The sequence below is a fragment of the Neopsephotus bourkii genome, unplaced genomic scaffold (assembly GCF_033783945.1).
Source record: "Neopsephotus bourkii isolate Nb327-2 ecotype Australia unplaced genomic scaffold, CSIRO-AGI_Nbou_v1 NB_1250, whole genome shotgun sequence".
Classification (NCBI taxonomy): domain Eukaryota; kingdom Metazoa; phylum Chordata; class Aves; order Psittaciformes; family Psittacidae; genus Neopsephotus; species Neopsephotus bourkii.
Genome location: NW_026901735.1, coordinates 1,115,551 through 1,140,434, shown reverse-complemented (window position 1 = coordinate 1,140,434; position 24,884 = coordinate 1,115,551). Strand labels below are relative to the sequence as shown.

The window sequence follows — 24,884 nt, the reverse complement described above, 5'->3', positions numbered from 1 at the left end:
ATAGGGATGAAACATTTACCACTTCCTTGGGCAACCCATTCCAGAACCTCACCACTCTCATAGTAAAGAACAATTTCCTTATATCTAACCTGAACTTCCCCTGTTTAAGTTTGAACCCATTACTTCTAGTCCTATCACTACATCATATTTTTCTCTGCTAGGTGGTAGGATGTAAGTACATTGTTCACCCTCTCAGAGTAGTTACTGGATGAATTTAAGTTCTCAGAACAAATTTGAGACCTCTCTCCGCACAGTTGAGACACCTGCACCAACCTTTTCTAATGGCTCGTTCTTTGCCTCATTGCACAAACATATTTGTAGCAGCCACTCTAGAAGGGCACAACATTAATCTTATATTCAGGTTAGTAATTTTCCCTTTTTTTACCTTTTTTTTACTTTTTTTTTTTCCAGCTATATTGGAAAGGTAGAGGTGAAACAAGGTCTTCTGAAAAAGGTTTATTTATCTTCTATGTGAAGCTTTGCTATGACTTGCTTATCAGTTATAACTGTAAATAACAACTATTATTTACAGAAACATGACACTGTTTGTTTTACTAGTACTTGAAAATCTTTGCATTTTAATGGGCTTTAAAACTATGTTCCTTCCTGAGAGAAACCTTTTGGGTTTCCTTGACAATGGTCATATTTGAGAAATAAGATTGGTGTGCAGGCATCTTCTGTCACTTCTGAAAATGTACTGTGTAGCTCAGGAAACTGTATGGATGATCAGAGCTTCAGCACATTCCTTCTAGATGGTTCTGCCTAGTCTGCTTTGCCAGCTACTGTTGGTCTGTCTTGGTACTTCCCAAATTTAGGTGCACAGGCTCAGATGTGCAAACAGAAGTATTAGACTAATGGAAAAGTTAGAGAAACATCTTTTAGAGGATTGGTATACTAGAATGGTGCTATGTAAAGATGAGATAGAGATAACAGAGCAGCATGCAAAACACTGTCTACACAGTCTATTGGCCAGAAGTTTGTTCACTGATCTGTCAAGTGTGAGGAGCAGATTTAAGTTCTCCAAACACAGACAGCTGCCAAAAGCTAGAGTCATGTTAATTTTATCAGAAACTGTCTACATCTATTTCTTTCTTCCAGCATCTATGGTTTAAAGGCTCTGTCTTCTTGCATTTCATTCAGTGCAAAATGTGTTTTGTCTGTTTTCAGTGTGGTCTGTCTTTTCTGTTCTGCTTTTTGTGTCACGGTAAGGTTTATGAACATAAAGTAGAGTGGGAAAAATAGGCAATAAGGTTTAAAAGTGTTTCTACGCAAAGCAGACTTAGTTTTATCCAGAGCTAGTTTTATGCTATAATACCTTGGAGGTTATTCTGGACCTTCTTTGTCCATAAGCCATGCCACTGTACTGAGAAAGCACTGCTTTCTGATATCTTTTGTTAATGATATTAGCTGTGTCTATATGTAAAATGTTCCTGACAGAGGTTTGTTTTATACAGAGGTTTGCTTATATCTTACACACCTCCACTGCTTTACCTTCAAGTTTAGCTGCTTTTTTATGTAGAAAGTTCTTTCTGATGTCTGATTTAGATCACCTTGGCTGTGATTTATGCATGTTGATGCTTCGCAGAGCATAGATTATTCTCTTCCACTTACACTTACTTTCTATATGCTTAAAGATTTCTCAGGCTGCCAGTTGTTAGGGTTTTCTCTTCTCTGTAGAACAGAAAGTTCAAATTCTTTCATTTTTAACTCAAAACTTACTTGACCAGACATTATGCTTTTCTTCCCAGCTCTCTCCATTTAGTTTGCCTCTTCTTTCTGAAAAAGCATTGCCCAAAGCTGGATGGAGCACTTCATCCAACACCTACATATTGCTTAGTAGCACAGGAGTGGTTTGTCCCTTTGCTCTTATTTTCTTAAGCAATGGCTGGTTTTATTCTAACTCTTTTAGCTTTAATATTTCTTCTAATAGAGTTGCCTGCTATTTCTGAGTACAGTTGTGCTCTCCTGAAATCTGTTATTCTGCTTTTCTATTTCCTGCTTTTTCTAAGTCCCTTGGTTTCTACCATTTTATGATCAGTATGCATGAAAGCTTTAAGGTACCCTAATGTCTACCTAACCTACTTTCAAGATGTAGCAATGTTTTGAGTATTGTTTTTTTAATTTGCCCCCCAGCAACATGGGAAGAAATAATATTGGAGGTAAGACAAAGGCTTGTGAAATGTCCAGAGGTTGTTTCTTGCCACGAACAATGGCTCTAATTAAGTTTGATTTCATCTTGTTTTCTGTTCGGCACCTTCTACCACCCCAGAACATACCAGCTTCACTACCATGTTCTCAGGTCTTTGCCTTCCATGTCCCACCATATTTCCAGATGGGCAAGTGACAGAGTAAACCTTGCTCAGAGCTATGTAGATGCTGGCTCATGGGTCGTTACACTTGTAATTCACTTGTGTAATTTACACCAAGAATGGATAAATAGCCAAGTTATGGAACCATAGAATAGTTAGGGTTGGAAAGGACCTTAAGATCATCAAGTTCCAACCCCCCTGCCATGGGCAGGGACACCTCGCACTAAACCATGTCACCCAAGGCTTTGTTCAACCTGGCCTTGAACACAGCCAGGGATGGAGCACTCACAACCTCCCTGGGCAACCCATTCCAGTGCCTCAACACCCTAACAGGAAAGAACTTCATCCTTATTTCCAATCTAAACTTCTCCTGTTTAAGTTTGAACCCATTCCCCCTTGTCCTGTCACTACAGTCCCTGATGAAGAGTCCATCCCCAGCATCCCTATAAGCCCCCTTCAGATACTGGAAGGCTACTATGAGGTCTCCCCGCAGCCTTCTCTTCTCCAGGCTGAACAACCCCAACTTTCTCAGCCTGCCTTCATATGGGAGGTGCTTCAGTCCCCTGATCATCCTCGTGGCCTCCTCCGGACTTGTTCCAGCAGATCCATGTCCTTTTTATGTTGAGGACACCAGAACTGCACACAATACTCCAGGTGAGGTCTCAGGAGAGCAGAGTAGAGGGGCAGGATCACATCCTTTGACCTGCTGGCCACACTCCTTTTGATGCAGCCCAGGATACAGTTGACTTTCTGGGCTGCAAGCCCACTGCTGGCTCATGTTCATATTCTCATCGACCTGTCTTTCCTTCAGCAGACAGATCTGGATCTCTGCAGTAGCAAGGTGAAATTTGTATCTTGAAGGACCTCTATTATTCCATCTCATTTGATTGAAATTGGTCTATGAGCTCAAAAAAAAGCTACTAGAACGTTACTTGCAGGCAGAAGGGTGTCATGGAGGGCATAAGCCATTGCTCTCTTAGAAAACAGGTTAAAGTTGTTTGAATTCAAAGGATAATTCAACTAAATCTTTATTTCTTCTTATGTATTTGAACATTCCTTTGCTGAACCAACAAAACATGCTTCACCTACCCCTTTCCCTCTGTACCCTTGCACTTGATTTGTCTCCTGAATTTCTGGTGTGCTGCTTTTTCTTAATTCATGTCTTCAAGAACCAACAGCCTGTAGGTGTTTGCCTCCAGGTAGATGTAAATCCACTGATGAAAATTAGTACACGGTGGGGTGAGGACTTTTCTTTTTGTCTATACCTAGACTGCAATGAAACCTCAGGAGAGCCTTTATTTGAGTGATTTCTGCAAGCCTAATAGTGCCATAATGCTCAGATGAGAGAAAGCCAGCCATCCTCATCTTCACTGCTATGACTTCTACATAATTACTGGAACAACTTACAAAGAATATTTTAATGTACGATGTACCAAAAAAAAAAATCATGTAACAATTTATTTCTGGATTCTTTTTTAGTAATCTTCAAGTATTTGAAGTAGAATGCTTTTATTTTGTTTTGAGCTCCAAGATTGAATTAGCCAATTTAAAACTGGTTAATGAAAATCATTACAATTAAACAGACATTAAGAAGTCATCAAGGCCTAGATCATCTTCTCCAATTGTACAGGGCAGAAATTTAAATCAGTGGGAAGAGAAAGCCTCTTGAAGAACTGTTGTACTACTTCAGGGATCCTGGAGGATTCCACTTGTGAGCTTCTCATAGGTATGGAAGTGGACATTACTTAATCATAATAGATTAACGTTACCTTTCCTTGATAATTTCCAAACAAAAAGTAGATAGAGAAGGATGTTACTGTTTCTGTAGAGTTTTAGGTGGAAAAGAAACCTAAAGTAAATAATAGGTTGTCATCTGCTAAAATATATAGCTTTTCTGCATTAGGGCAGAAGTTGTTGAATCCAGGTTACTTCTGGGGTTCTCACAAGGTAATTGAAGAATAGGTGGGTTGTAGCACTTGTCACTTTGTTCAATTATTATTAAATGGTGCATTAATTTGATCATATAGGCCAGTTCTGATGCTGGCTTTGGTATAGTCCATCTGACTCTAATTATGCCATGGTCACTGCTGCCAAGTTGCCCAACTACTGTTTAAATGAATTCCTGTCATCTTGCTTAAGACAGCTTCCCTTGTGTTTGAAGGTGTCAAGCTATTCATTTTCTCAACTTTATTCCCACTGTGATGTGCTGTGAAACGCTTGGCACGCTTATAGAATGCTGGTCTCCCTCATCTACCTCAAATTCTTCTATCCTAAAAACCCATGTGCTACACAATGTGAGCTTATTTTGAATGGTTTATGTTCCCTGAGCCTCTTTTTTGATGCTTAAGTCTTATCCTACTTCAGAGAAGGATCTTGTCTACCCAGATGGCTGTCTTCTTACTGAATTCTTGATTCCCTACCTGCAAAACTAGCAACACAAAACCCAATTGCCTCTCTTCCAGCTGTTCTTGAGAAATTCTGCTTTCCCCATCATTAAACTGCTATTTTTTTTTTATGGTATTTCATCTCTCCCTTTTCCCTTGCTGTCCATGATGTGTCAAGAGATCTGTATTTAAATGTCATTTAAAAACAGTTAATTACCTTGAAGAAATAGCATAAATCCAGCTACGACTCTGATTGCATTAACAGAATTGGCAGTGATTTTCTCTGTTGTCATGTTTCTGAAATACGATACTTGTTACTCCTTGCAATAATAGCAATGTCTTGGAGGACATATCACTTCATCTTAACCCACACATAACTCTGAATAAATAAAAGAATGTGCAAATTATTCTAAAGATATGCAGTTTTCAGGTAGGAAGTGTGAATGCATTTGTGATCCTTTAACAAGGAACTTGTGCATTATGCCTTCCAGAAGTCTTCATCAAAGCTGATGCTGTCATCTTGGGAACCAGTGATGGCCTGAGACTGTTTCTGTAGTTCCAACATATTAAGATTGAACCTTGTGATGAATTTGGCATGCTCCAGGCAAGTCCAGGAACACATCCGATCTGAGCATGAGCTAGCTGTGTGCCCAGGCAGCCAAGAAGCTAACAGCATCCTGGCCTGTATCAGCACCAGTGTGGGCAGTAGGGCCAGGGCAGTGGTTGTCCCCCTGTACTGGGCACTGGTGAGTCTGCACCTCAAATCCTGAGTTCAGTTCTGGGCCCCTCACTACAGGAAAGACGCTGTGGAGCTAGAGCGGGTCCTGAGAAGGACAATGGAGCTGGTGCAGGGTGTGGAGCACAAGTGTGATGGGGAACGGCTGAGGGACCTGACGGGACTTAGTCTGGAGAAGACATGGCTCAGGGGTCTTTATCGCTCTCTACAACTGCCTAACAAGAGGATGTAGCGAGGTGGGGGTCAGTCTCTTCTCCCCAGTAACAAGCCATAGGACAAGAGGAATTGGCTTCAAGCTTCACCAGGGGAGGTTTAGTCCCAGTATTAGGAAACTTTCCTTTCCCAATAGGGTGGTCAGGCGTTGGAACAGGCTGCCCAGGGCAGCAGAGTAATCTTCGTCCTTGGAAGTGTTTAAACCCCGTGTAGATGAGGACCTTAGTGACATGGTTTAGTGGTGGCCTTGGCAGTGCTGAGGTAAAGATTGGACTTGATTTTAAAGGTCTTTTCCAACCTGGCTGAGTCTACGTTTTTATGAAAGCAGATACATGTCTCAGAATTAAACTGCTCTGATTAGTTATCTGTACAAAATCCTGGCCCTGTTTGCAGTTGTGCTATATGATGTGGAAAGTTCTGCGATTCAATGATTCATTATTATTATTGGTGGTAGCAGTAGTGGTTTATGTGATACCTTAGTTACTGGACTATTCTTATCTTAGCTCATGGGAATTACACTCTTTTGATTCTCCGCCCCATCCCTCTAGAAGCAGGGGGACAAAGAAGGGGAGAGTGAGCAAGCGGCTGCTTTGTTCTGAGTTACTGGTTTAGCTTAAACCACTACATCACTTATGCAAGTTAGTGCATAAGATCTGTCTGTTCACCTGTAGTGTTTTGTTCACAAGGGAATTTTCTAGGGAGTGCAATCTGACACTAGTTAAAACATTTTCTGGTGTTGCTTGCTAATTCACGAAGTGGGAAATTGAGCTGGTGGGCTGCTTCATGTAGATTGTAGCTCAGAATCCACATTGAGCAAAATCACCATAATGGTCTGGTTATTTCATCTCAAGTATCTTTCAATTCATTCACAATCTTGATCCTAACAAATATTAGCTTCTTATAAAAAATGGATGAGATCCATAGAATGAATTTCTAAATGCTAAATCACTTCTGGAAGAAATCTCCTGTCTGAGTAGGTCATCCCCAATGATGTGCAGGAACTGACAGCCTTTGAAGTGGCTTTTCATCTTTTTGATTGTTTGTTTATTCTTAAAGCCAAAGCCGTAGGATTTGAATGATCAAGAGATACTCTGATGTGGTCCAGCAGTGCAAATCTTGTAGCTTACTCTAAGCCTTGGAAAGAAAAACAAAACACTTGCTGCAACTTGATGCCGTGAACGATGTCAGGATTGCTGTAACCTAAGCGTTTCATCCTGGTCTTTTGTCTGATTCAACGTGCCTGGCTTTTTACCCTGTAATTGCTGTAAGGTTAGGAAATAGCTTCTGATGTTCTTAAGTATCTCTGGGTAATGAACGTCATTGTATTGTCTTTAATAATTTGAAATTATTAAGCTCCCTTTTTTTTCCTCATGCAATCCTGGTTATATTGAGTTGAGTTGGTTTTGAATTTTCTGGGAGTGATGGCAAGCAGTAATAGCTGTATGAGGTATACATATTATTTTTTCTTTCTAGTGTTTCTTGATATTGTTTGCATAGATGTAAAGATGTAAAGCCACTGGGAGAAGAGTTTACTGTGCAGGCTTTTCAATCTCCCATATACTGTTTGATGTAAGTGCCTTAGTTCATGTTGGGTGGTTGGATAGTATCTGTTATGGTTTATATCGTAATTCCTGAAACCTACAGTTCAAAGTAGTGTTTCCTTAGATTTTTGTCCCCACCATCACATTGCGTTTCCATGGGTTACGACTGTCATTTTTCCTGAGCCTGTGTGCATGACTCTATGCTTCTGTGCTGTAAAGTCATGTATGTAGCTTTTCTTTTGACAAACACTTTAGTATGACCATTCTGCACTGTGCAGTTCTACTCACTGGACTAAAGTCATATCAGATGAAAATATGTGCTGATCTATAGGTTTTGTGAAAATTGCATACAGTAGGCACTTTGCTTAACAGTTACAAATAAACATTCACTGATGACAGAAGTCACGTTGCATTTAGTGTATGCTGGGCTAGAAATTCATATCCTGACATACCAGGCTAAAAGGCTTCTTGAATTAATAGAAATACCTGCATAAAAACTTGCAAACCTAAGACGAATAAATGTGCACCTTCCAAGCTCATCTTTGTTCTAGTTTGGACCTCCTGCCACTGCTGTCTCTAGACTTTTACTAATTCCTTTTCTTCCTGGATGTTATATAAGGGTAAGTCTTCTGCATCCAGGAACAGCCTCATGCCCACAGGCCCTTGTCCTCATGGGAGACTTCAACCACCCTGATCTGTTGGAGTGATGGTACGGTCTGGCACAAGCAATCCAGGAGGTTCCTCGATTGTATGGAAGACAACTTCTTTCTGCAAGCAATAGAGGAACTGACAAGGAGATACACCATGCTTGACCTTGTGCTCACCAACAGGGAAGGGCTTGTCGGAAATGTGGTGCTCCAGGGCAGCCTTGGTTGTAGTGGTCATGAGATGGTCAAATTCAAGATCCTCAGGACAGTGAGAAGAGCATGCAGCAAGCTCACTGCCCTGGACTTCAAGAGAGCAGACTTTGGGCTCTTCAGGAACCTGCTTAGTAAGGTTCCATGGGATATAGCCCTAGAGGGCAGGGAGGCCCAAGATTGTTTATTGATATTCAAGGATCACCTACTGCAAGCTGAGGAGTGTTGTGTACCAACTAGAAGGAAGTGCAGCACGAGGGTCAGGAGACCTCCTTGGATGGATAAGGAGCTGCTGAGAAAACTTTGAGGGGAAAAAAGAGCCTTATAAAAGGTGGAAGCAAGGACAGGCAGCCTGAGAAAGAATACAGGGATGCTGTCCAGGAAGCTAAGGACCAGGTTAGGAAAGCTAAGGCCCAGTTAGAATTCAACTTGGCTAGGGATGTGAAAGATAACAGGAAGGGATTCTATAGATAGATTGTGAATAAAAGACAGACTAGGGACAATGTGGGCCCTCTCTGGAAGCTATCAGGAGAACTGGCTACCCTGGATTTGTAGAAGGCTGAGGTTCTTAATGACTTCTTTGCCTCAGTGTTCACTGGCAAATGCTCTGACCACACCACCCAAGTCTTGGAAGACAGACGCAGGGACTCTGAGGATGAAGACCTTGGGCCCACTGTAGGAGAGGATCTGGTTCGTGACCATCTCGGACCTGAATGTGCACAAGTCCATGGGACCTGATGAAATCCATCTGTGGGTCCTGAAGGAGCTGGTGAATGAAGTTGCTAGGCCAATTAGTCCTGCCTAACCGATTTGGTGGCCTTCTATGATGGGGCTAAGGAGCTGATGAGCAGGGGTAGAGCAGTTGATGTCATCTATCTGGACTTGTGTAAAGCATTCAACACTGTCCCACACTACATCCTTGTCTGTAAATTGGAGAGACATCAATTTGATGAATGGACCACTCGGTGGATAAAGAACCGGCTGGATGGCTGCACACAAAGAGTTGTGGTCCATGGCTGAATGTCCAGTTGGAGACCTGTAACGAGTGGTGTCCCTCAGGGATCAGTGTTGAGACCAGTCTTGTTTAACATCTTCGTCGCTGACATGGACAGTGGGATTGAGTGCGCCCTCAGCAAGTTTGCCGATGACACCAAGCTGTGTGGTTCGGTTGATACGCTGGAGGGAAGGAATGCCATCCAGAGGGACCTTGACACGCTTGTGAGGTGGGCTGATGCCAACCTCATGAAGTTTAACCATGCCAAGTGCAAGGTCCTACACCTGGGTCAGAGCAATCCCAGGCACAGCTACAGGCTGGGCAGAGAAGAGATTCAGAGCAGCCCTGCGGAGAAGGACTTGGGGGTGCTGGTCGATGAGAAAATGAACATGAGCCGGCTTCAGTGTGCACTTGCAGCCCAGAAAGCCAACCGTATCCTGGGCTGCACCAAAAGGAGTGTGACCAGCAGGTAGAAGGAGGTGATCCTGCCCCTCTACTCTGCTCTCCTGAGACCTCACCTGGAGTATTGTGTGCAGTTCTGGTGTCCTCAGCATAAAAAGAACATGGATCTGTTGGAACAAGTTCAGAGGAGGGCCACGAGGATGCTCAGGGGCTGGAGCACCTCCTGTATGGAGACAGGCTGAGAAAGTTGGGGCTGTTCAGCCTGGAGAAGAGAAGGCTGCGTGGAGACCTCATAGCAGCCTTCCAGTATCTGAAGAGGGGCTATAAAGATACTGGGGAGGGACTCTTCATTGGGGACTGTAGTGATAGGACAAGGGGGAATGGGTTCAAACTGAAACAGGGGAAGTTTAGGTTATATATAAGGAAGAAGTTCTTTACTGTGAGGGTGGTGAGGCACTGGAATGGGTTGCACAGGGAAGCTGTGAATGCTCCATCCCTGGCAATGTTCAAGGCCAGGTTGGATGAGGCCTTGGGTGATATGCTTTTGTGTGAGGTGTCCCTGCCTATGGCAGGGGGGTTGGAACTTGATGATCTTAGGGTCCTTTCCAACCTATGGATTCTATGATCCTTCCAAACTCCTATGTTTCACTCCAAAGTATCATTTTAGCGTCAAAATGTCAGTCTGAAAATTACATAAGAAGGGTATTGTTTTCCTAATTGTATAACAATGTTTTCTATTTAACAGTATATTTCTAACATGCTTACCATTCACATCTGTGTTTTCATAACATTCGTATCATAGTCGGCATTGCAGGACTTGATTATTTGGTGCTGAAATAATTTATTATAAGGTGAATATGTTGAGAGTTTCGTTTGTGCTTGACTGAAAAATGATGCAATTCTGGGAGGTGAAGATCCTGTTTTCCATACCTTTATTGCTATGTGCCTGTACTAAGCTGTCAAGAGTTTTTACAGAGAAGCTGCGAATTTTTAGTCAGTAGTTATATGACAGTTGAGTATCAAATCAAAAGCCGTTTCCTGGTGCTTGTGAACAGTATGGTGAAAGGACTCCGTCTTCATACAAAGATCAAGCAGCAGAACAGAACAAGCAGCAGTTAGCACGGTTTACAGGGTGAAAACTTTCCAGAGCTCCTGAGCTGTTAATCCTAAATCTCTGGCAAGTTCAATAGCACACAGATTCTTAAGTTATTTTGATGCTGCCTTATATTTCCTAAACCGCCTGGACAGCCTTGGAAATTTTACTCTTAGTCCTTACTGATTGCCTTACTACCAGGTGTATGTTATTGTCCTGAAACTTCAAGAGAAATCAACAATCAATCTAAGCAAGGGTTCTGCAGGCACACACTAATGAGAACTGAAGTTTCTTTGGCTTGGTTGCTTTTTTAGTTTGGGTTGTGCGAAGATTCTACTTTCTTGTAGCATTGTCATGTTGCAAGAGGCTGTGACCTTCATTTTAGCACCTTCTAGACAGGTAAGTTTCACAGCTATTTCTAATGTAAGTCTTGTCTGTGTAGCACAGTAAGCCATGAATTCCCTCTGTAGCCATTTTTGACTCACGTTTTAGAAACTTCAGTCTATAAGATCTGAAATGTGTTGTAACAGGAAAAAAAAAACACCCATAAATTTAAAGAATATCACAGACAGTAACTGAAGAGATTTGTGAAGTAATCTCCATCTCTGCTCTCCTGACACCCCACTTGGAGCACTGTGTGCCGTTCTGCTGTCCTCAACATAAGAAGGACATGGAGCTGTTTGGGCAAGTCCAGGGGAGACCATGAGGATAAGCAGGGGCTGAAGCACCTCCTGTATAAAGACAGGCTGAGAAAGTTGGGGCTGTTCAGCCTGGAGAAGAGAAGCTGCTTGGAGACCTCATAGCAGCCTTCCAGTATTTGAAGGGGGCCTTCAAAGATACTGGAGAGGTACTCTTCGTCAGGTATGGTAGTGATAGGACAAGGAGGGATGGGTTTAAACTTAAACAGGGGAAGTTCAGGTTGGATAGAAGGAAGAAGTTCTTTACTGTAAGAGTGATAACGCACTGGACCAGCTTGCCAAAAGAAGTGGTAATTGCTTCATTCTTGACAGTATCTAAGGTCAGGTTGAACAGAGACTTGGGCAACATGATCTAGTGAGAGGCATCCCAGCCCATGGCAGGGGTGTCGGAACTAGATGATCTTAAGGCCTTTTCCAACCCAAACCCTTCTGTGATTCTATGTGTCAACAGTATTTTCATTATAGGAAACTTCTGATTTTCATTATTTCATTTTCATTTTTTCTTTTCCTGGGGGCTGCATGCAATCATTAAGAATCCCCCAGTATGGAATGGGTGTCTAGGTATGGTGGTTTGGGGGGGAAATATTAATTATGGCAGCCACCTGGTGGGCTTGCATAGAACCTGACAGTTTTATTCTGTGAGACTTAGTCTTCTGGTGACAGTGACCCATAAGAGACAGAATTGCACAACCGTCATTTCAATCTGTGAATATCCAGTGTCAAGTTCTGAGTGGGATTCTGACAGACCTTCTCACAGCTAAAATATGTACCTGTAGTACCTTATCTTCAGCTTCTGCTCCAGAAGGGTACAGGCCTCTATAGGTCCTGGTATACCATGTGGCTGTCTTGCACATCCTAGGACATCCAAAATCACTTTCCTTGGGGCCTTGTCCCAGATGTTTTTCTTCTAATGCTAGGAAGGAACGGTCTGTTTGGAACCAAACCATCTGCAAACAATCAGATGTTGCATCAGGGATTATCAGTCTGTTCTCCTGTCAGTTTTTAGCTGTAGCAATGCACTGTCCTAATTTGCTCAAGATTTCAGTATCATCTTGAAATCTGGCAGATATGGAACAAATGTAGCTATCACTTGGTTCACAGTTTTCAACACCTGTCTCTTCACGTACATATCTGTCTTGGAAGCTTTATGGTGATCAGTCAACTTGCACTGCTTTTTTAATAGGTTCTGTCCAGCAATGTGATAAAAACTCATCCAGAAACAGATGAAACATTCTCAAACTGAGGGAGAGTAAAATAAAGTTGCATCTGCTTCTGCATCAGATTTTATTCCTAGTGGGGTACTTATATTTTGGAAGACTTTTATTATTCTCTCAGTAGTTTATTTCAAGTATACAGTCCCCTGCACCTACTGCTGCTGTATTGGAAGTGGCCATAATAGCTAAAGAAGTATTAAGGAGAGGGTTTGAAAAGCAGGTTGGGATTTCTGGATTTCTTTAGAGTTTATGTTGCTTTTAAAGAACTTGAATGAAAACATGAATTCTCATGTCTGTTTTCTTGATGCAACTCCATTCACACAGGTTTACTTCTAACTTACCCCAGCAGAAGTGGTTACCTCTTTGCTAGTAACCTCATTCAGGGCCAGCACACATGTAACACAATGTCTATGCTGTTCCACTCTTAGCTCTCGCCTTGGTACAAATCTGTCTCATGAGCACTATTCCAGAGGTTTCAGGACCTAAATGCAATGAAAAATTCTCTCCTATCTTTAAGGGTGGCATGAACAAATATTGAAGTATTGCTCATGATATTGCATAGCTATCTTTTATTTTACTTTGTAGTGCAAATATCATGTTTTATAACTATTCTCTTTAAAGGTGTTACCAGGAGTGTGCTTAACAGATATCAAGATTAGTTTACATTATTATTAGAGCAAGCTATTTTGATTAAGATCGTGTGACCAATATATTCAGTATTTTATACTGATGCCCATTCTAATAACAGTGTTAGAGTTGTTGTTAGTGTTAATTTCTCCATTTCTTCGTTAGGGAAAAGTTTCAAAATACTTTGGGTGACTATGGAATATGGGGATCTAAGAAGTGTTGCACTTCAAACTGACTTTACTGTATTGGCATCACTTCTGTTGACTTCCTTGGCATCAAAATCTTGTCCAGGAAATCTCTTGCTGTGTCTTACTGGAAATCAGTTTGCAGCTGTGGTTTAAGGCCACTGCTGAATCTGTTGACATGGGTTTTCTGTTGACATGGGTTTTCTGTAACTATGTGCTACAGAGTTCCAAAGCTGAGCTGCCAGTGTGGCCTTTGATATCAGGAGAGTACAAGACAGCATCATCTAATAAGCTAAGCAGACTCAACACACAGAAGTTGCGTATCCTAATTGTGCTTTTGGCTTCCAAGACGTCAATGAAATTCCAGATTGGTCAAACTGTATGCAAAGCATCCATTTCTTTTGAATTTCAGCTACAGCCATTCTGTACTGGGTGTCTTTACATTGCATTAGCAGATTCCTTGCATTTGTGCCTGGAAAGTGTACTTACTCTGTGGCAGACTGCTGGGAAATTATTTTGGTTTGGAATGCCAGTAGAATTTTTAAAACAAGCCAATAAAAGAGGATCACGTATCACAAAGGTTGTTTACTCAAGACTTTTAAAGGAAACCAAACATAAAAGTGCTGAGTAACTCTGGGTCACCGCTCAAGTTGAAAGCCTTTTTTGCCAGAGAAATGGTGAATTAGGGTTACAAATATAAGACTTTTTCTAATGAGGTGACCAGGGACAGGCCGGGAATGAAGTCCTGGAGGGATCTCTCATTGGACCTGTGTCCTCTCACATTTCCACCAATGGTCTGGAAAAAGGGATGAGAATAAATAGATGACAGCATGTGTGGACACTACCAAATTCTTCAGGGAGTGAAAAATTAACTCTGGACAGCAAACACTGCAGAAATTTCTCACTGTTAGTGCGTGGTGTGATAAAACAGTGGAAAAACAAGTAGGTCACTAGATAACAATTCATGAATTGGAGGAAGAAATGATCCTGAGATCGCATAAACAGTGCGAGCTAAATTAGGTATTTATTCCAACAAAGGAAGGATATATTCTAATCATAAGAGAGATTTCTGAAACTGTGAACCGTGGCAAGAAGGCAAATAGAATGTTAACAAGCTTTTAAAAAAGCAACAGAAAACAAGGCAAAGCATTTGCAGATGTGCAAATCCATACTGTGCCCTCAGGTGTGCATGCAATGTTAATTTCCTTCCTCTGCATTTCAGAAAGGTATTATTGAACTTTGCAGAGTGAAAAGCATTGAGCATTAAAATATAGATTTATTTTTGTTTAATCTATGTAAGGACCAGGATGCTAAACTAGAACAGAACTAAATAGATGAAGTTTCTTCAGCTTGGGAAGAAACAAGTGGAGAGGCAGAAGCCATTTAAGTACAAAAAACTGAGTCATGTGATTGATTGAGTAGGAAAGCTGAACAGACAACTGTGGTCAAAATAAATGGGCAAATGGAATTATCAGTTAATTTTACAATAACAAAAAAGAGGAAATTCATTTTTACAGATTAAATCAACTGTTGAATCCACAATTTATATCCACAGTAGTTGTGGGTTCAAAAATTATGAGCAAATTCATAGGCATTCCCTGATGACTCTTAATTGTGATAACACAATCTCATGCTTTTGAAATCTCAAAGTCACCAATTGCTGAAAGTTGGGAGAATACACTGGGGAAAGTATAATTCTCTGGTTAGGTTTTTAGAATCTTTGCCTAATCATTTAATGTTTAGGATTGCTACAGTTGAGGTATGGAGCTGGAAAATGTACTGTCTACTACAGGTGTTATTACAGGTAATAATATACTAGCGAGTGTACAATTCAGCAGTGCACACATTGTGTAACTAGTGATCTCTGAATCATTTCAGGCATATATATGGGATCTGCTGTATTTGATTTTGATGCCAGCAACCGTTTAATTACATCTGTCTTCACTGCCTAAGTGCCTTAAATGCGCAGTCTCCAATTTCACCTCTTTCTTCTCACATAAAGTTTTATGTTAACATGTGCAAAGTCAACAGTAATGCAATGTAAAATGGCAGTTAACCATTCATGCACTGACTACTCAGTTTGGCTGAAACTGTTGAAATTCCTCATGATGTTCAGTCAGTCACCCATACCCCAGTGCTTGGATTTGAAGTGCTGCACTAAAACATCCACGTTACCGCTCTCTAGAAGCAGCTTGTTAAACCACATGTTTTGGTTATTCCAATCCCAAGACTTTTCCTCTGCTTTTTTTGGTGGGACTTTAGGGATGAATGAAATGCTCTTTGTTTCCCTCACTTCAGTTTTTAGACAAGATGTCCCTGTATCGAATTTGTTCTCCCAGCCTGGGCTGTTTGAAGACTTTTGGTTTCACTATCCACAGACTGGAGAACATGGGTTACAGCCTGACTCCATATTCTTACTATTGATGCCATTTGCTACTAGCTACTTGTAGATGACTGTGGTTACATGTTTAACCGCATATGTCATACTGACTGCATAAAATAGCAGCAGCTGAAATGAGAGCTCCACAAGAGAAGAGTTTTATAGTGGAAGAAGAGTTTTGCAATGTAGGAGTTTAATATGAGCTTCCTTGTTCCATTACAAATAAGATATATAACAATAAATTGTTTCTTAATGAAACTGATAAACAAAATTATCGTGGTAATTCCTCTGGGCTCAGGTGCATTATCACATCAGCACAGCTTGACAAGCTGTGATGTCAATTGAATAGCCACAGATAATCGTAAGTATGCTCTTAGCTCATGACAAATGTAAGGTAAAATGGCTGAGCTTAATCCTTAATGAAATATTTACTTTATCTTGATGCTGTGTGCACACAGCTGTTGTGACTCATATGAAATACGACTTGGCCATGTATTTAACTCATCCTCATAAAATGTTTTTCATGGTAAATAGGTTGCCCTAAAAGAGTGATTAGCCTGAGGTGTGAGTGTGTGCGTAGCATTGTTTCAAATGTCCACCCTCACATGGTGAGAGATGGCCCTGCATTCCTTCTCCTTCACAGAGCAAAAAGTCTTTCCAAAGTCTAAATATTTCTATTCAACTCTACTAGCAATTTTTTCCTCCTTGGGTTTCCTTCAAAATCTTTACATTTCATCTTGCGCACGACACCTTTTTCTTTTCTTTTTTTTTTTCCTTTCCTTTTTCTCACTCTTTCCCAAGAAAACTGTGACTCTGGGGTTGGACAGGAAATTACTACTGAAATCAAAGTCATTTGAAGGATAAAGGCATTTTAATGTAGTTATGAAGATCAATAATACTCTAGTTCTGACAAGTAAAGTGAATTCGCAGTTGTTCTTAATACAAGTATTCTATGTTAGCTTGCTAAAATAATTGCATTCTATAAATACATCAGCCACCTTTTTTTTAGTTTGGTCCCACAGACAGCAATATGTTAAGGGTTAAGGTTATGTGTTGGTAGTTTTGCTTTATAATATGCTTAAAAATGTATGGGATTTTTTTGTTTTTTCTAGGTTTTTTAATAGAGGTCACTATTGTTTCTGAATTACATTTTGTTATTTTGAATTGACAGGCTGGCTGTTACTAACAGTAACTGTTACTGACTGTAACTAAAAGCCATTGTGCTTTGCAGAAATAAGGGAGTTAGCTCTCTTCCAAAGAGTAACCTGATAAGCCTACTGAATAGAAGTTGGTTTGAGAAGATTGCAACTGAAAAACTTTGATTCTTCAACACACACATGAAAATTGTGGAATGTTTTCAATACACATTATTTTGTCTACATATGGTTTTATATTTCTAGAAGTTAGTCACAATAGGTCGCCAGCCAAGAAGCAGGTTAGCTGTGTCTCTCCCCTCATCCTCCCTCCCCCTTTTCTTTTAAGTACCCTTAGAAGTGTGGGAGAGGTCACCAAAATGATGATTAAAAGCATTTTTGAAGTCAGAACTGCAATAGAAGGCTGGGATCATGGCTGGTTTGGATACTTCTTCAGATCTGAAGACCGTCATGGAAAAGGTGCCCTATTTTAGACAGGATTTGTTGTATATAGGTTAGTTGCTGCAATGTGTTTCACAAGACTTCCAGAAGCAGAGTCAGATGCAGTGTAGGTGAGTTTTTAATGCTGCCCTTCCCTTTTTATAGCTCTGACTTGCAAGACCAGAGTACTGTGGTTTCCATTTAATCACCTTTGAAATAATTGTCCAATTACACAATAATATGTTGCCAATATTTAATAAGTTTCACATGTTTCAAAATAGACAAGGGAGTGGTGTTGAAGACACCTGCAATTGAGGGCATTGGTGGAGAGGAGAGAAAATGGAAAACACTTGTAGTGGTCAGTAACAACTGCAGGAGGTAAAAAACCTCTTATTGAGGTTTAGGTTGCATCAGCTGATACAGTGTGAGGTCTAAATGTCTCTTCTAATTTGCATTGTATTAGAGAAAATCATTTGCCTTGAGGTCTAAGGTCTAAGCTTTGGTGAGATGCACTGTATTAATCACAAGTTTCTGTTCTGTATTTCCAGAAGAATGGTGTATCAAATGGAACTCTCTACAAAAAAACCTTTATTGAGCACTTTGAACAGGCACCAATGTATGTTGCTGTTCTTACTTTCCTGGGTTTTGGAGTGGGAACAATATTTGGCTACCTGCGAGATTTTATGAGAGCCTGGGGACTAGAAAAACGTCACATTGCTGCAGAAAGAGAACAACAAAAAGTATGTATGGAAAAGACATTATGTATCCACAGCTGAGTTTTCCCTTCCTTGCAAGTTAGGTGCAATAACCTACTGAATTAACAAGGCAAACAACTTTCATCTTACAGAAGATCACTGCATAGCAATGAGGAATGACACACACTGCAGAATAAACACCTGTATGAATATGTCCTTATATGAATGTAAAATCCTAATTTTCACACGGAGAGATGTTCAAAGAGCGTCAGAACACTCTCAACAAAATAGAATCTCAGTGTATTAGGTCAATCCACAGAAAAAGAAAACTCAGAAATACCTCATTGTTAAATATATCTTCTCTCCTAACCGCTTAAACCCCAACTGTTCTTTGCCCCATATGGCTGTCCTTGTCCTTCATAGCAATAGGCAGCGCTAACATCTGTAATTGCTGACTTCTGTCTGTTGAGCTGCTGATGACAGAGCACTCAGCAATCACTCTCCCAGCTACAGAGTGAATGTAGCCTGAATTCTTGCAAGTCCTGACTTAGAGATTTATTTTATCCCACATAGTTCAAGTGAAACTTACACCTCAGCAGGCTCAGTTGTGGTTTTAACTTTTAGATCTCTTATTGCTCCTCCTTATCTGTGCAGGTTGAGCCATCATTTACAGTAATGCTTGACATAATGGAGGAAAAATGCAAATAGTCTTACTGTTCCTCTTACAAATAAAATTCCCAAAACTATTTCCTGTTTCGGCTTTCCGAAGATGCATGTGTGACTTGATGAAATATCATGGTGCAGTCTTTTGTCAGCATTCTCATGGAATATCCTTTTCACTTCATAATTTGTTCATTTGTTGAGCTATTTTGATTCCAGACATACCAGTTAAATCTTTTTGCCATCCACTATGGATTACATGTTCATTTAATTCTCCAATCTTCCACAGATGTAACTACATACCATGTTATTTTGTCAGTTTATTGTACCCAGTGTCTGATATGCCTATATTGCTGTTTCATATAAATCTTTGTTTAGATTCCATACCTTTCTTTCAATTTAATTTCTAAGTAAAATCCATGGATAGAAATTGTCAACCAAATCAGTTGTCTTAACTGGCTGTATGAATGTGCAGTCTAGGCCAATAATGCCCAGATAAATTACATTGGACTGGTTTTAACCTAATGTAGCCAGCATTTCATGACATATAATGAGTTGTTTATCTTAGTTTTGCAATCTGCTCTACACATAGCGAAGGAAGCATTTGGTTTCTCCCAGTGAAAGAATCGTGAGTTCTTCCGTTTCCAGCTTTTCCAAGCGCTGGACTGGAGAATTAGGCCAACCTGTTGACAATTAAAAAAGGAAACAAAACCAGCAACAAAAGAACCAAAAAAACCTACCACCTGAAAAAAAAACAACAACACTGTATTTCAAGGAATTAAAGTAAGATAGTTGCTGGGAGTTGTTTGTGACATAGGAACATGTGGCTGTTACAGAGCTCTGTTCACTAATGAATCTGTTTTTCCTTTTTAATGGGAATGACTTGGGTACAGCAGCAGACGTTTTCCCAGCAACATAACCCTGTGCATGTTTTCAAACCAGGATTTTGTGCCACTTTATCAAGATTTTGAGAACTTTTACACCAGAAACCTCTATATGAGAATACGGGATAACTGGAATCGTCCAATTTGCAGTGTCCCAGGGCCACAGTTTGACCTCATGGAACGTGTTACAGATGATTACAACTGGACGTTTAGGTGAGTCAGCTTATACTGCAGCTGTCAGCCTCATAAGAATTCTCCTGTTTCATCTGCAAAGCACAGAATGTTGCATCCAAGCCCCTCATACCTGAATCCTCCACTAATACACATCAGCATATTTTTTCCTGAAATCATTACTGTGCTGACAGTCTGTCTGCTTTCCATTGAATGTTATTTGGAAATGCAATATGGAAGGAACTGAAATCTATTGCAAATGGGTTTTATTTGGCTGTATTGGCACAAGTAAGACTGCTCATGTTTCCTCAATAGCAACAGGCCTTTAGTCAGAATACTACAACAGAATTTGTTTTATCATAGAATCATAGAATCACAGAATGGGTTGGAAAGGACCTTAAAATCACCTAGTTCCAACCCCCCTGCCACAGGCAGGGACACCTTCCACTAGAGCAGGTTGCTCAAAGCCCTGTCCAACCTGGCCTTGAACACTGACAGGGATGGGGCAGCCACAGCTTCTCTGGGCACCCTGTGCCAGCACCTCACTACTGTCACAGTAAAGTATTTCTTCCTCATAACAAACCTAAATCTCCCCTCTTTCAGTTTGAACCCGTCACCCCTTGTCCTGTAACTTCGTTATAATGTAAATAATAGTTTCTTGCAATGTGTATATGTTGCTTCTTATTTCCATAGTGAGTCTTTGGCAATGAGTTTTAAGCATTTTACAGCTTGAAGTTTCCAGTGTATCCCAACTATTGCTGAATTAAATAGATATGGAAACTCACCACATAGACAATGTGCAGGTTGAGTATATTTCAGCTTACTGAGAATGCGTCACGGTGTTTGCCACATTTTCTTCGTGTGTGTGAACACTGATAACTCTGTAAAAGCTGTTGACAGTTTGTTTGAAAAAAATGTGTCTTATAAGTTATTCCTTAAATAAAGTTTTAGATTTGATTTTTTATTCAGGTCCATAAAAGCCCCCTTTCACCCAGTGCCAACAAATTGCCATCTACAGCTTAGAACCTAGAAAACATTCTGAGCAAGGAGCATTATTTAGTCAGGCATAGGGAAATGTTGGAAAAAACTTTTGGGATGTTAAAGTAGGAGGATTATAAATTCCCAAATAGGAATTTGACAATGAACAGAATTCAGTGGGCAAATCTGTGGGGTTTTTTTTCTTTTCTTTTTTGGGGGAGTTGGAGGGAAAGTTGCACTGTTCTTTAAAATGTGCTTTGATTATAGGTTTACAGGAAGGATTATCAAGAATGTAATCAATATGGGTTCTTATAACTACCTCGGCTTTGCAGAAACGGATGTTAATGCTTTGAAAACTGTGACCATAGAGTTACAAAAATATGGGACAGGAGTCTGCAGTACCAGGCAGGAAATGGGTGAGTAAACAGCTAGATGGCCACCACAGCTTCTGTAACTATGTGCTTTTTCTTACAGATATCTTGAAGGAATTGGATACTTAGAGAATTTTAGTTGCATAAACAATTACTTGTTTCACTATTAAAAGGGATGCTGTGTTTTATTCATTATCACATAAGGAGCTTTTAGAAAGGAAACATGTTACTGATTCTTAGAAAAGCAAAACCAAATGTATCACATAGAGGTCTGGGATTTTTAACGATGGAAGTAAGAGGCTTATTTTCTAAAACAAGTAAAATAAACATTGGGACTTTGAGAATTGTTCCAGGGCAAATTTAATTTCATCACATTTATACCAGTTACCACATACAGAGTGTTCTGATTAGTACAGTGACCTTCCACATCATTTATTTTTTACTGAATTCCATGTTCTGAGAATATAGTGTAATGTTTTATGGGACATTAATTGGCACATCATATAAATTTCTGCTGTGCTTCTAACGCATAAATTTGGGAAGGTTCCATCTGACTTTTTTGCTATTATATGTCCTTAATGGTTTGTCTGCTTTTCGGTTTGGAGACTGTGTGTAGTGTTATCTTCAGTCGTATTTTTCCACAAAGCCTTACACCCTAATGGTGCAGCCAGCCTACATTCCAGAGAAAACAATTTTGATCCACAGAAATGCAAGGGGAGGTTCCTGTTCAGGCTTTATCTTTCATGGGAGCTGTCAGCCAGAAATAGCAAAGGTAGGCTTCCCAGCATGGACAAGTATTTTAGAATATTATTTCCCCTAATCCAGCAACCTAAAAAAATTTAATTTTCATAGAATCATAGAATAGTTAGGATTGGAAAGGACCTTAAGATCATTAAGTTCCAACCCCCCTGCCATGGGCAGGGACACCTTGCTCTAAACCATATCACCCAAGGCTTCGTCCACCCTGGCCTTGAACACTGCCAGGGATGGACCATTCACAACCTCCCTGGGTGACCCATTCCAGTGCCTCACCACCCTAACAGGAAAAAATTTCCTCCTTATATCTAATCTAAACTTCCCCTGTTTAAATTTTAACCTGTTACCCCTTGTCCTGTCACTACAGTCCCTAATGAAGAGTCCCTCCCCAGCATCCCTATAGCTCCCCTTCAGACACACTGGAAGGCTGCTATGAGGTCTCCACGAAGCCTTCTCTTCTCCAGGCTGAACAGCCCCAACTTTCTCAGCCTATCTTCATATGGGAGGTGCTCCAGTCCCCTGATCATCCTTGTGGCCTCCTCTGGACTTGTTCCAACAGTTCCATGTCCTTTTTATGTTGAGGACACCAGAACTGCACACAATAATCCAGGTGAGGTCTCAGGAGAGCAGAGTTAGAAGGGCATGATCACGTCCTTCGACCTGCTGGTCATGCTCCTTTTGATGCAGCCCAGAATACAGTTGGCTTTCTGGGCTGCAAGCCCATACTGTCAGCTCATGTTCATTTTCTCATCGACCAGCACCCATAAATCTTATGGAAAACTATTTTATTGTAATCTAAGTCTTATTTCCAGACAAAAATATTGCAATCCTTGTCATCCACTTCTTATCTTGTCATCACGGTTTGAGTTGTCAATGATAAATATGCCGGTGACACCACTCAGAGAGAGTTTACAGATTGACCCTACTTTCCTTTTGTAGGTGATCCATCTGGTGACTGCAGTATATTGTTTAACCTGAATTGCATGCTTGAAAGTGGTCACCATTACTAGTCATCTAAGGTACTGAAGGAACATTTCTCTGCATCTTTATCTCTTGGATTCTATTTTGTCTGAGAACATTTCAGGTTGTTTCCTCTGTGTCAAAGACTATATCTGGTGTTCCTTATTCTTTGTCTCTGTGGAATTTTTCATATGGAAGACTTGCATAACTTTGACTTATTCTCAAAAAAAACCCCAAAAGCAAAAAAACTTTTGAAAATATTGATTCTGTTTTCAAATATTAAAAATCTTACCAGTTACCTTCATCTAGTTTGTTTGGAGAGCCAATGTATATGGATTTCTAGGACTTTCTCTTCATCTGAACTCCTTTGGAGTACTCAAAGTTATCTTAACAGATTGGGCAACGTTTTAGATTTATTCCAATTGCCTTCATAACAAATAGTCCCATGAAATGCGTTCAGACTATTCACAATGCAAGAATGGGATACAATTAAAGAACACTGTGTAAGTCTTGTCATTGTCAGTATTTTAGGAAGTGGATTTCAGAGAGCAGCTTGAACGTCAAGAATTACCAAAATAGGAAAGCAGGGTGGTAAGACCTGACTTAGGTGGTGCAGAAGAGCAGTCATTGCAGTTTCTCCCATGTAGCTGACAGAGAGCCTGTGCTTGTGTAGTCAGTGGAGAGAGTTTGCTCTGCAGAGCAAATCTGGGCAATGGTTACTTCATTGGCTCTGGGTCTGTTGGAGCCTGTCTACTGCCAAAAGCTGTATGAACAACCCAAGAAAAGCCGTTTCTTACTGGTAGAAGGATACTCTATTTTATTTTTGTGTTACCCTTTTATGCTGCTTCAGCTCTGTTTTGGTTCACAGTTGAGCAGATCTAAAAAATTCTCAGTTAAATATATGTATATACACACATATCCATGCATGAAAGAGGTAGGGAAGAGTCTGTATGAAAGGTCTTACCTTTATGAATCATCATTTGCCACCTTCACCTTAGAAAAATAGAGCAGAAGGGCTCTGATCCTGAGCAAATAACATTTCAAAACTGTTGCTGTTGTTGTGTGGCTGAGTTAAAGTGGTTTGGAGCAAAAAATGGAGTGAGTTGTAGGAGCCAAGGCTCTAAATTGCCTTTGGGGTCCTAATCTGAAAGAGAACTCGAAAGTATTTATAATTTCGAGCTAATTGACTTTGAAAGTACTGTTCTGCTTATGTGCATTTAAGTGTTCGGCAGGTTTGGGGTTTTACCAAGATCTCTCTCAAAGCAGTAAGAGGTCTCTTTTAGAGAAGGATCATTCCACTCCTTTGAGGAGACTTCGGAGAGAGTGGAAAACAAAGACAGACATAAGAATAACATGGGTGATGTTTGGAAGAGTACATTATAGTTAAATTGTCCTTTGAGGGCTTCTGACAAAACTCCTTCTAACTGTGCTGACTGTGGAGCGGGTAAAAAATGTTGTCATGTCAGAATGTTGTTGCAGGTAGTTTACTCTTGGAATAAGTTAATATGGCTATTTTAACGTGGTGGTTTATATCTTTACAAAACTGTGTTTTATTTAAGGAAACTTAGTGAAGCTAAACCATGCTAAATGTAAAACAGTGATTCTGCATTCCCAGAAAATTAACTTCAGACTGTGTGCAAACATAGTGCAGAAATCAGCTTCAGTGAGAACTGTGAAGCCCTGCTCATGCTTTCCCTGAAATAATGCATATGCCACTGGAGCAGACATTCCTGTTCAAGCACAAAAGCATAGGAAACAGATTAAAACAGTGGCTGGTCTTCCTGGATTTGTCCTCCATAACAAGATTTAAGGCTTTTCACTCCATTTTAAATTCAACACTCTCTTAGAATTGTAGTAATAATAATAAATCAGTTTCTTTGCATAACAGTGTCATTTAAGACACATTCCTGAGGCTTTTGTGGGACTTTTAATCTGTAAGAACAATATTTTCCTTTTTTTAAGACCAAGCTAACTATTATCCCTGTTGAGCATAATCTTGGGGATATTAATAGTAGTTCCATGAAAGCATTAGCTTATTGTCCAGTGGTCAGAAAGCAAGTTAAATACTAGAAATTATTAGGAAGTGAATAGAAAGGCAGCCATAGAACCTCAGTATGCTATTGCATAAAGCTGTGGTTTGCTGTCATCCTGGGTACTCTGTGCAGTTCTGGTCAAAACAATTTGGCAGAGCTGGAAAATGTC

At 40.3% G+C, this 24,884-nt stretch overlaps 1 protein-coding gene across 2 annotated transcripts in view; it reads left to right on the top strand.

Annotated features, from left to right (window-relative positions):
• Positions 1-24,884, top strand: part of SPTLC3 (serine palmitoyltransferase long chain base subunit 3) — a 94,684-nt gene that overhangs the window by 21,543 nt on the left and 48,257 nt on the right. For both annotated transcript variants that reach the window (XM_061364768.1, XM_061364767.1), the window contains exons 3-5: positions 17,756-17,947; positions 19,505-19,659; positions 20,863-21,011. In XM_061364768.1, coding sequence (XP_061220752.1) covers positions 17,756-17,947; positions 19,505-19,659; positions 20,863-21,011 — 496 coding nt within the window. The remainder of the gene's footprint in view (positions 1-17,755; positions 17,948-19,504; positions 19,660-20,862; positions 21,012-24,884) is intronic.